Source organism: Acomys russatus, chromosome 2, assembly GCF_903995435.1.
Source record: "Acomys russatus chromosome 2, mAcoRus1.1, whole genome shotgun sequence".
Taxonomy (NCBI): Eukaryota; Metazoa; Chordata; class Mammalia; order Rodentia; family Muridae; genus Acomys; species Acomys russatus.
The window spans coordinates 28,234,235-28,247,241 of NC_067138.1; the positions used below are offsets into that span (position 1 = coordinate 28,234,235).

Sequence of the window (13,007 nt, forward strand, 5' to 3'; positions counted from 1 at the left end):
GCTGTTGTTTTCTGATGTATGCAAGAGTGGATGGGAGCTAAAGAATAAAAGAATCTAAGCCCAGGGATGTTTTCCTGGTTTTTTTTTTTTTTTTTTTTTTTTTTTTTTTTTTTTTTTTTTTAAACCTTCAAAAACTGCAAGGGTTTCTAGAAAAGAAATACAAAAATGCGGATCAGAAGATGTGGGTGCAGATGCCTTCATGTGGCTAAGAAAATAGTGGAATGTATGATCTCGGTTTTGATGTTTTTTTTTTTTTTCAATTTTCCTCAGTGAAATGAGGGCAAGGATGGGAAAGATGTCCAGACTTTAAGAGAAAAATAATTTCTGATAGAATCTGGATAGGCAAAGAAGATGGGATGAGCTTGCTGAATAGCCTCAGGTTTCACCTTGGGCTGACAGTCAAGGATGTAAAAAAGATGTAGCTAAGCATAGGCATGCCTTAGCCCTGCAGGTGTGCATAAATGCCAACTGCACAGGCTCAGACCAGAAGGAAATGAAGAGCAAGTTTTAATGCGCGTGCACGTGTGTGTGTGTGTGTGTGTGTGTGTGTGTGTGCCTGCATGGGCTATGCATGGGTACGGAGATGCATTTAAGCAGTGCTAAACATTAAGATTAAGTATGGCAAGTAGAAAGAGTTAAAGCAAATGAAAATGAGGGGGAAATCTACTTCTGGAATGAGCTGACCATCAAGTAGGGGCTAATCAAACAGGACGCCTAAAGCTTAGATTATACAGCTACAGAGCAATGACAGACTCAGGTTATGACAATAGTAATTAATCTTTAGGATAAGGCCACTGAAGATGAAGATTTCCAAAAGGCCAGGAATCTGTGTTGAACAGATGCTAAGGAAAGCAGTGTAATCCCTGCATTTGAAGGTCTAATTTGAAAAGAAGCTAAATAACCATACACAAAAAAGTTAAGCCTGAAGGAACGAAGGAATAAACGGGGAACAGAGCAGAACAATGTACTGAGTGTGTGGGCACGCATGGGACTGTCCCTTTGCTTTTTTTTTTTTTTTTTTTTTTTTTGTTTTTCAAGACAGGGTTTCTCTGTGTAGCCTTGGCCATCCTGGACTCACTTTGTAGACCAGGCTGGCCTCGAACTCACAGTGATCCGCCTGCCTCTGCCTCCCGAGTGCTGGGATTAAAGGCGTGCGCCACCACGCTCGGCTCCTTTGCATTTTTTAAAATGTGGCTCTGGCATTACTGAATTCCAGAGATGAAGAAAAAAAATGAGCATTTGGGGCATGGCCATTATGTACCATGACCAAGAAAAACTCTGAATCTGAACTTTGATTTCTTATCCATTATGCCCATCTTTTTTGGACAGGTGTAGTGATTATGATGAAGCAGGTGGAATTAATAACTAATTCTGAGTTGTGATTACTAGATCTATGAGATTAGAGACTATTGAAAGCAACATTACACACAAAGCCAAGCAATACACATGATCTTATCTAATCCTCATAGTAATCCTATGTATTAAATAATTTGGCAGGATCATGGGGCCAGTAATTAGCAGAGCCTGGGTTTGAAAATGTTCGCTCTGACCTTTCTCTATATACTCCTTCTGCTAGCTATGGGTAGCCATTACTCTTCAGAGATGCACCATTGCAGCTTTAAAGAGACTCTAAGTGGTTTTGAATAAATATACTAATAAGCAAACCATTACTAGTTATTTCTTTTCAGAATCTAACAGAAAAGTCTCATAACTCCTATGTTTCCATGGGAACATTTGTCAGCACAGAATGTAGCATTCTTCCTGTCATGGAATATTCTCTCTACAAATTCATGCATTCACTTCACTAATATTTATTGAGCAAATAGTCTGTGCAAGTGCTGTGCTGGGGGCAGCCAATAACATCTAGAAAAAAAAATCTCCCAGTTCTACAGGAACTGTCAGTCTGCAGATAAGAAAACCTCAGCTACTCTACAGGGCTTTCTGAGTCTGGTACAATTTAAGACGTTGCATTTGACCTAGAATACACTCTATCTCTGAGGACCTAGTTACCTAAGAGATCTCCCTAATGGGTTGGCACAAGGCACGATCAGCCATACTACCCTGGAGATGGAATCTTAGATTTGAACTCTGGAGAAAAAGATCCAGGGTATTTTCCAGTTCAGGGACTTCCAATTCAAAATGGCCCAGTGTTCAATTTGGATTTTAAAATGCCTGACCCTAAGTGGTTTGGGTTGCCCCTCAATTATCACCCATCTTTTACTAGAAAATTTGGTTTAGCATGCATCATATAACACTTATGGGCCCCACCCGTAGCCACAAACGCTCCTACCAGGGTGCCAGACAAAGACCAAGTAACAGAAGCCCTGGACATTAGTCTTTGAGGACAAGGGCTGTGTATTCACTGGATGAGAAGAATCCTGCTTCGGTCGGTTTGGTGCTAAAATAGCAGTGTTGTAGCACGTGGTGGTATTCAGTGAGGGTTCTTCCATGCTGAGAAATTCCTGTACTTTCACTGCATGATGCAAAGAATGGTGCTACAAACTAGTGCAAACTCACCTGTTGCTGCCCCAAGGAGGGGCCAGAAATGGGGAATGCTAAGCTTTATCTCCAGATAGATAAGATAACTTGTGTTCTCCTTGGCTACATCATCAGTGGCCCCGCTTCCCTTGGACTCAACATGTGAGTCACATTGCAATTTAAGAATTGCCCTCTTTGTCCCTCACATTTGCAAAAGCTAAGTGAGACTAACTAAAGCACAGGTTTTCTTAATAATAATAATAATAATAATAATAATAATAATAATAATAATTCCATATTTTATTGGTATTTAATTTTTTTAACTGCAACATGTTTTATTCTTACATTTTCTTCGAGGATAGATTAAATTCGAGCCATTTCTGCAGTTTGTGAGACCACACAGTGAGTCTGTACCTTTACAGGTTTAAGGGAAGGTAATTGCAGTTTTAAATAAGAGAGGTGGCATTACTATGAGATCTGCCTCTCCCCAAGAGGCCAAGGGCTGGGCCAGTCCTCCGTTTCTCCTGGTTGCTAACCGAGTCGCTCTGCCCGCCTCCAAGCTCCAGGCTGCCTCCAGGGGTGCTGCATTTCCCACCTGCGCTTAGGAGTGGCCAGCCACTGAATCTGCCCAGTGCTGGTGCCACGGGCTTTTTAAACTCCAGGAGAGTGGGGTGGTGAGAGAGACACACGGCCTCCTGAGAGGGCTTGAACCCGATGGCCTTTGCATTTCCCCAGGTTGGAAAGGGTTTGGCAGTACTCAATCCCTGAGGCTGCCATCTCCTTACCCGGATACCCCGAGGGCCCGCCCTCCTTTCCCAGCTTTGCTTTGGGTGTTCTAGCCCTGCAGGTGTTGTACCTCTCTGGATCTCCGAAGCCTGGCACGCCCACTACTGCTGCCAGTACAGGGGCCCTGGCTTCCTTGTTAGAGCATGCTTTTCACCCTCGCAGGTGCCAGCAACACACCTATCGCATACCACGCCCGGCCAGGTACCAGAGCACCCGGTGTAGTACAAAGAGGTCTGCGCTTCCCCAGCCCTCGCTGCTGCCACGCCCGCTTGTGTCCATGGTCCCCTGCCCTCTGCGGTGGCCAAACGCGGAGAGTCTTCCACGCGGCGCGCTCTGTTCTCCCTCCCCACCCCACCCCCCAGCGTCGATCAAATCCACCTAGCCCTTTCCGAAACCCCACGAGCCGGGGCCTCCCAACTGCCGAGCTGCTGCCCTCAGAGTCCTGCACTGGCCAACTGACACCCCCACCCCCAGCCAGCCCGTCGCTCCCCTCGATCCGGGCCCCTCCTCCGGGCCCTCCTTCTCCTCGCCCCTCCCCAGCCGGGGTGGGAGCCGCGGCAGCTGGAAGGGAAGGGATGAGGTCATCCTCTCCCTCAGAGTCAGCTGGTGGAGGAGAGGCTGCGGGAGGAGGGAGCGCGCGCGAGGGGAGGAGAGGAATGTGCAGGTCCGAGGAGCGCCGCGGCGGCCGCTGCTGCTCCTGCTGCTGGCGGCGGCGGCGGCTCGTGCTGCAGCCGCGGGGCCGGGACGGCGCGGAGCGCGGGCGGCTGGCAGGGGCGCGCGCGGGCCGGCGCGAGCAGCTGGGCTCGTCGCAGGCAGCCAGGCGGCGCTCCTGCGGGCCCCGAGCGTGCGGCTAGCCGGGCCCAGCGCCCAGCCCCGCGGGCGGCGGCGGGCGAGCGGGCGCAGGAGTAGGAGCAAGAGAGCGGCGCGGCCGGGAAGGAAGCCGGGGCGAGGCGAGGAGGTGGCGGGAGGAGGAGACAGCAGGGACAGGTGTCAGATAAAGGAGGGCTCTCCTCCACTGCCGAGGCATCATGGCCGCTAAGTCAGACGGGAGACTGAAGATGAAGAAGAGCAGCGACGTGGCGTTCACCCCGCTGCAGAACTCGGACAATTCCGGCTCGGTGCAAGGACTGGCATCTGCCTTGCCGTCGGGGCCCGGAGCCGAGGACGCTGAGGCGGCGGGAGGCGGCTGCTGCCCGGACGGCAGCGGCTGCTCGCGCTGCTGTTGCTGCTGCGCGGGGAGCGGCGGCTCAGCGGGCTCGGGCGGCTCCGGCGGCGGCGGCCCGGGCGGCGGGGCGGGCTCGGCGGCGCTGTGCCTGCGCCTGGGCAGGGAGCAGCGGCGCTACTCGCTGTGGGACTGCCTCTGGATCCTGGCCGCCGTGGCCGTGTACTTCGCGGATGTGGGAACGGACATCTGGCTTGCCGTGGACTACTACCTGCGCGGCCAACGCTGGTGGTTTGGGCTCACCCTCTTCTTCGTGGTGCTGGGCTCGCTCTCGGTGCAAGTGTTCAGCTTCCGCTGGTTTGTGCACGATTTCAGCACCGAGGACAGCGCCACGACCGCCGCCTCCGGCTGCCAGCAAGCTGGAGCCGACTGCAAGACGGTGGTCAGTGGTGGGTCTGCAGCTGGGGAAGGCGAGGCGCGTCCTTCCACGCCGCAGAGGCAAGCTTCCAGCGCCAGCAAGAGCAACATCGCCGCCACCAACAGCGGCAGCAACAGCAACGGGGCCACCCGGACCAGCGGCAAACACAGGTCTGCCTCCTGCTCCTTCTGCATCTGGCTCCTGCAGTCACTCATCCACATCTTGCAGCTCGGGCAAATCTGGAGGTACTGTATCAGGGTGGGGGTCAAGGGGGGACTACTGCTTCTCCTACATACCCACCATGACCACTGCTCTGCTTTTGCATGAAATCGTTCAGGATGACTGATAGTAAACCTAGTCACTCTTTTTGTTTTTTTCTTTTGCTCTCTCTGTCTCTGTCCATCTGTCTGTCTCTGTCTCTCTGTCTCTCTCTGTTTCTCTCTGTCTCTCTGTCTCTCTCTGTCTCTGTCTCTCTCTGTCTGTGTCTCTCTCTCTCTGTCTCTGTCTGTCTGTCTGTCTGTCTCTCTCTCTCTCTCTCTCTCTCTCTCTCTCTCTCTCTCTCTCTCTCTCTCTCTCTCTCCCTCTCTCTCCCTACCTCATGTTAGGTGAGAAAAGAGAAAGCAGAGAAGGACAGAAATGTATCTGTGGTCTCTCATGCTCCCCATTTTCTCACAGGCTCACTAGCTTTTCTCTATATGCCACAACTTCTTCCCAAAGTGTAGACGTATTTTTTCCAGTAGTAGAGGATTCCTGTCACACTTTCTAAAAATCATTTCGTTGTATAGAATTTGTGGTATGTTGTACTTTGGATACCTTCCTTTGTTCTTGGGGTAAGATTACTAACTCTAATTAAATAGGAACTGTTGCTGCTCAAAGGTACACCTGCACGTGAATGATAAGTACTGTGCTAAAAGTAGTGTTAATACATATTTTATTTGTCATATATATAACATGAATCAATATATATCAATATCATTTTATATAACACGTATTTGTGTGTGTGCGCACACACACAAAAGTAGGGGACCCTGACTCATATAGTGTACTCCTAATTACCTTGCGGTATTCCTGTGTCTACTTTTGCAAGTACCTGAGAAGCTTTGGAAAAGGGGTAGCAAGCACATTGGGTAAGCTTTAATTGTAATTCAAATTTCATTGGCTGATTTGCTGCTTATCACTTAAATTTACCATATCTCTTTACATGCTTATCACTTCACTTATACACTGAAGTACAGGACTGAACTTGCTGGGCAGCGGGAAGCCATCCATCAGACAGCACTGTGCAGATGTAGGAATGTGGGGGAACAATATGCTAAGAAATCTGTTCTTTTGACTTTTATGTATTTAGAAGCTCTGTAACAGAATGTTTAACACATAAAAAAAAAAGTGTGTGGAGAAATGTAGAGGCTAATACCCTAGAGATTTCTTGGGTTTAAAGCAACTTAGTAAATATGTAGTGTGATGTGTGGAAACTTCCTTCCAAGTCTACTGATACTGCTCAGTATTTTGCAATTTCACCTGTATCTGAGTTTTGTTTGTTTGTTTGTTTGTTTGTTTACGATAAAAGACATGGTAAGTCATTGACATGATGAAGTGTCCCATGAAGAAACAGCTTAGAGAAGTTGTAGAATAGATTCATAAACTTTTGTTTTCTTTCTGGTGAACAGCAATGTCCTCATCTGAGAAGAGTAAGTGTGATAACTGCTCTTCCTAGGACTGCTATTTGTAAATCAGGGTGAGCATGGCCTTAGCTAGTGACCTCTTGCCTCAGAAAGTATTTAGAGAAGATACTTTCGGGAAAAGCGATGCACGGTGTGTTGCCAGACAAGTTGTCATGGAAACATCCATATTTCAGACTCGGGGAGACTTTCTAAAACATCAGTTAACTGTGGCAGCTCTGTTTCCTACAGACATTTACTGGAAGGCCCAGGTTGGCTATTCTTCTTCAGGAAGAACTAGAGGCATATTTAATTACTGGAATTCTTTAGTGGCCTGGATGTAGATGATCAGCAATTTTTTTCTAGTAGTGTGGTGCAGAAAACTTATCATCCTGTTTGGTATCCTATGAAAACTTTTAAAAAAGATTTTTGAATCACTTCCTGTCAATTATATGTAAGTCATCATTTCAAGTAATTATTAGTTAAGTCGCTGGAAAAACTGTGTATGTCTCCTACAGATGGATATTTCCTAAAAAGCACATGGTGCCAAACTCAGTGAACTGAAGAAGTAATTTTAATTATAGTGATTATTAGGACCTAAACATTTTCCCAACTGAAAATAATGCTTCATTTTTTCAGGAAATTATGTTGAGAAAGTGAGAAGTAGGAAAACACTTGGAACAAAGTATCACTGGGTCAATGGGGCTAACAGAGGAGTCATGAGGAAACAATGGGTTTGAGGGCAAGGTGGAACTTGGGAAGGAAACCCCAAGCTATCAGATAAGTGCGTTACTAGAAGAACCCTTGGAGAAACACATGACCCACCTTTTGTTAAGCATCCATACAAAATATTCCCTGTGATACTTTGAGGTTTATTTTGATAATGGGCTCATTAGGGTTGAAATGTTCTTTTTGGAAATATCAGGTCTATGTCTTCACTATCTAATGAGATGTTCACTGTGGAAATCTTAATTGTTATTCAACCCATTATTTTGTTTTGGCTAAAATGTTTGAGGAATCTCATGGTAATATGATAGGACCATGGCCTAAAAATAGCCTCTTCATTTTTTGAAAATGTGTTTTTAAATTATTTTGACCTAATGTAAAAAACAGCAAAGAATCAATATGTAATTTAACATTCAGGTGCTTTTTGATATGTTCCAGTTTCTCCATGTGAAACAATTAAGTAGATCTTTGTGGGGGAGGGGAATGTACCCTTTATATTAAATGGCAAAAAGGGTGTGTCTAAAATTGCTATATTAGTTATAGTATAAAAATCTTAGACCACTGTAGGTCTTTACATTAGAAGTATTTCTTAGCCTCTTCTAGCTCTACTTTTCAAAGCATTCTGCACAAATACTGCACTAACACCAGGGTACTGAGTGGTTTAAAGCTCAGAGGTCATTATTCCTGTTTTGACATGCTACTGTCTTGAATAAGGCTTGCTAACTTTTCATTGCATTGCCGTGACATTGTAGTTAATTCAGGGAAAGACCAGAGTCTAAAATCTTTCTGTAGATAAATCTTTTAAAATAACATCCATGTGGTTGTTTGTTCTGAAATAAACCATTTGAAACATTGTGAACAAAATTTGCATGTATTATACATGCATTATGAATACAACTGCTAAAAGCAATGATAGATGTTCATTTTAATTAAAGTTTACTAATGGGAAATTAATGGAAGCTTTTAAAGTCATAGGAAGTAGTGCTGGGAAGGAGCCATACAAAATAATGAAGTGAGCTTCTGCTGCCACATGGAAAGAGCAACCATAGCTTTAAGGAACTGTGTGTGCAAATGAACGAGAGCATGACTCTTTATTTTTCTCTTTATATGATTCCAGAATGGCTAAGAATGCAGCTCAGCCAGTAGGAATCATGAATGGCACATCTGTTAACTGTGCCTGTAATAATGTGCTCTGCAAAGAAAAGTTATTCTGTGCCACGCCTAAGCCTGGGTTAAAACAGTGAAAGTGATGATATCAGGAAATGTCAAATCCTCACCTTTTAAACTGGAAGGGAATGGTTGGTATCTCTTTGTACAAAAAAACTGGCTTAGGCTGGTTAAGTGTTTCCCAGGGTCACCCTGATAGCACATATCTGGCATTCAGAACCAGGCTTATCTTACTCTAAAGTACATGCTCTTTCTGGAATAATTGGCTAACTCTCTGTGCCCCTTGGATGATAATAACAACAATATGTGAAAATGATGATTCTTCTGTGCTGAGGTTGGTAGAAAGGAAGTTGCATTTAGACCAGCTGAGGGATGTTTGCAGTAGGCACACTTCAGATGAGGGCAGGCTCGAGGCGTGTGCGCGTGGTCCAAGTCAAGCAGTCCTTTGGCTGCCTCACTTCATTGTTTCAAGAAGTCCTGGCTTCATAGCATCGTCCTATGGTGGCCTTTAGGATTAGATGGAACAATGATTGTGAATATGCAACTAGCAATTGCAAATAATGTTTGTTTTAGAGATAAAGAAGAGATAGCAACAGAATGTAGGACACTTATAAAATATGTGCTTCACTGATACAGTCTGAGTCCTGAATCCTGACATGGCTTAGGCAATATTGGTGACATTTGATGACATTCATTGAATAACTATTTTCTGTGTATTGTGTTCCTTCTTTGTGCATACTTATTATTTAATTTATTTATTCAACTCATATTGAATATCTACTATACACAACACACTGTTCTAGATACCAGTTTTCCTAAGATAAATAAATATACAGCTCTTGAGGAAGACAGAAAATACACAGATAATATAAAAATAAGGCTCTATCTTTAGTAGAAACAAGAAATTCAAACAACCTTGATGGCTCATGAGAGGCAGGCAATGTCTGTTTAAAAGTTTAAAAGATGAGAAAACATTATGATTCACTTTATAGCCTTGAGTACAAGAAAGCTTAAATGCTAGGGGACACAAAATGATCAGGATACACATGTGCCCCAAACACAGACTTGGGGAAAGTAGCTAGAGAAGAGACTGAATAAATCTTTGTACTAGATAATGAAAAGGATTGAGGTTTTATTCTGAAGTCAAGGAGGAACCTTTGAAAGATTATAAAGGACATGGGTTTGCAAACTTGTTACAGCATTGTTTTATTCAAAGACTTTCACAGTTGAGAGTCTGAGAAGAGATGTCATTATTTCCTCTGATTCAACAGTGTCTCTTCCATTCATAAAATACATGAACCTCACAGGACTTGATTTTGGGTATTATTGAAACATGTAAAGAAGCCCAATACAATGAAGAGCTATTTCTCAGAGAAGCAGACTATTTAAATCTACTATACAAACTACAAATGAAAACTCTGGATCAAAATATATTTGGGAGTTTTGTTATTGTTTTGATTTATAAAGACCTTTTCTCTAGGATATGGTGGGCTTTACCTTATATAATTCTTATATAATTTCTTGCTATGATAAGATCAAATTTGCTACTGCTTTAAAATATCTAAATATCTAAATATCTATATTTTGTTTGATTCCCAACTAATGTTTGAGGTAGTACTTCCATTTTGCATATATAGAAATTGAAACAGAGACTTCGATATGTTATCCTCTGTAGGTCACATGGTTTTGTGCAGATTCTAGGATAGAATTTAATGTTGAAGTGGGGGAGGGAAGCAAGCTAAACATGACTCTCAAATCTGAGGGTGATGATGAGTGTAGAAAAGAAGCAGAAAATTCTGATCTGATGAGAGTTGCAGAATTGTGATGAAAAGAAGTCTCGGTGTTTCATGGAGACTCCGGCAAAATGAGGAGGACAAGACTGAGGATGTAGCTTCACTTGTGGAGCACTTTTGAATCCATAACAATAAAACTAACAAAACCAGACAGAAAAACACAAAGATGAGAGTCATGAAAAGAGATTTTCAAAGGAATTAAGTAATCAAAAAATACCCACAAATCATCAGTGACTCTCTGTTATAAAGGTGCCTCAGCAATTAAAAAAAAAAGAAGTTAGAGGCCAGGTCAGGACACTTGGCCTGTCATGTGGAGAGCTGTGCTGCAAGATTATTGTCTAGGCTTGAGCTTTTGTGACCATTTTCTTAATTATATTTGGCTACGAACACAACAGACTAACTTCTGCTTTTTGTGAAAGGATGCTTAGAAAGCCTTTTCCCTTCAATAGAGCACTTGTGCTGCTTCAAAGCTATCCTTTGGTTTATGGACCCGCTCTCTTCTCTGGGGCATCACAAATCCCTATAATGGCCCTGAGTAATCTGAGCTAGCTGGTGGTATAAATCTACACACAATCAGACAGCTCCCTGTGCATTTACTTGGTTTTCTGTGTGAGCTGGAATCATTACCCGTTGGTGGGTATATCTGTGTGGTATCCTTTTGATAACTAAAGGAAAAGTCCAAAGTTGTTTCCATGCCCTTGAACTGTGAATTGCATTTGCTTCACAAGAACAGAAATGTTATACTTATTATTCCCCTACGGCATCTCAGCCTATCTTAACAAGGCAACTGAATACAGGCCCTCTGTGTGTGTGTATATACCCTCAGTTTTGAACATTATCCATTAATCGTTTGGACAGTGGTAACTGAAAGGTCAAAGATCAGTCACTTATTTAAGAAATCATACTGGGGCTTGAGAGATGGCTCTGTAGTTAAGAGTACTGGCTGATCTTGCAGAGGACCTCTGTTCAACCCTCAGCATCTGCTTGACAGATCACAGCTGTCTATAAGTGCATTCTCAGGGATTCTGATGTCCTCTTCTGATCCCTGCTGTCACCAGGCTTGCAAGTAGTGCCTAGACATATATACAGGCCAAACACTAATCACATAAAATAAATAAAATAAATCTTTAAGAATTCATACTGATTAAATTTCCAACACATGTGCCATTAAATGTTTTGTATTTACCAGTTAAGCAATGAACAGTTGTCTATCAGCTTAAAAACAAATTATCATTTAACTGTGGTGTGACTTGTCTTTATAGCCTCACTAGCTAATCAGATTATACATTTCTTTGATTTGTTTTAGAAAGTCATGTGGAATACTCACTAGTTCTATGAAGGCAAGATTCAGGACTTAGGGGAGGATAGGATTTATTGTTCTACAGTGTGAAGTGGGAGGTAGCTGACAGAACCAGTCTTTAGAAAGATCAGGTCTGAGTTTACAGTTTTGACACAATGTTAATGCTCAAGGAAAATCATGCTCAATTGTTTTCAGCTGCTGTTGATACATTTGATCAGGATACTTCATGAATCTGACCCCCCTAACAAAGACTTCACCTTGTCCCAAGCACTGCAAGGTGTCTCTGATACAGTCCGTTGGGAAAGAGACCATCAAAAAGTCTGGATATAGTTCTTCCAGTGGTTTACATAAAGAAAAACAAATCTCACAGAACATGACATGTACCGTGGGTAAAAACCAGTCTTCTTCTCCCTTCTTTTGGGGTATGTAGCTGAGCTTTCTGTTTGGCTGTTTTGCTGGTTTCTAATGGCACAGAACATTGGGAAAGGTGTAGTGCTTTCTAGAAAGGGTAGAACAAATCAGCCTCCATCTTTTCCAGATTGCTAATGTTGGGGAAGAGGAACTAACCTCACTCTCTGAAGGAAAAAAAATATACATCTACAAGCCCTGATTACTGCTCGATTTTTGCGGATAGAAGAGTGAGCTTGGGTTAAGCCTTAGGATCAGTGTTTTTATTTAAATATTATGTATATTTGGCTGATAATATGTGTCTATGTGGAATTATCTGGGTGTCTTTGGGGGCCTTAAATATTTTTTTAAGTTGGGAGCCTTGTTATTATAAAGCATAATTTCATATGCACAGTATGCATAGAAAAAATAATGATGTCAAAAGACTCTAAGGTTAAGGTGGATGAAGTTGGTCATGTACACTGGCACAATTAGGTAGAGGGATAAAGTTATAGCTAGATCACCACTGATGGGAATACGTAGAGATACATTTATCCATGCAGTAGCTGAAAATCCATCGATGTTTGCTGGGGTATGTGCATGAGACATAGCACAGCTTCCACAGTGCCTCAAACTTAGATCTTCTTGTTCATCCTTTTTAATGTCAGGTTTTATTTTAAAGGATACCATTGATCAAAAATATTATCTAAGGTTCTTCTTGGATATAAAATTCTGATTCTTTTCTTGCTATAAATACTTTTATGTATCTAATACCTAGATTATATATGCCAGGAAGTCCATATTAGTTTTTTAGGTTCCCTCGAGATAGACTCTTTTGTGTCTGAATGTGAAAAGAGCTTTACAGTGATATTTTCAGAGCTGATAGTAATGGTGTTAGAACTTCTGTGGGCTAACATGACTTGCACATAAAGAAGAAATCATAAACTGTAATGCACCTGGCCTTATGCCACTCTCAAAGTTTAATTCCAATCAAATAAAACCATTCTCATGAAAACACATACTCATCAAGTATTTGAAATGGGTACTAGAAGTGCTGCATTCACCAATTCCAAAATGTATATCATACAAACATGGGAATCCAAAATTACCATCTACCATAATGTAGCGGGCT

At 43.0% G+C, this 13,007-nt stretch overlaps 1 protein-coding gene across 1 annotated transcript in view; it reads left to right on the plus strand.

Annotated features, from left to right (window-relative positions):
• Window positions 1-4,119: 4,119 nt before the first annotated feature.
• The window catches only part of Xkr4 (XK related 4), a 374,402-nt gene continuing 365,514 nt past the window's right edge, over window positions 4,120-13,007 (plus strand). The window contains exon 1 of the mRNA XM_051159665.1: window positions 4,120-5,089. Coding sequence (XP_051015622.1) covers window positions 4,293-5,089 — 797 coding nt within the window. The 5' untranslated portion in view covers window positions 4,120-4,292. The remainder of the gene's footprint in view (window positions 5,090-13,007) is intronic.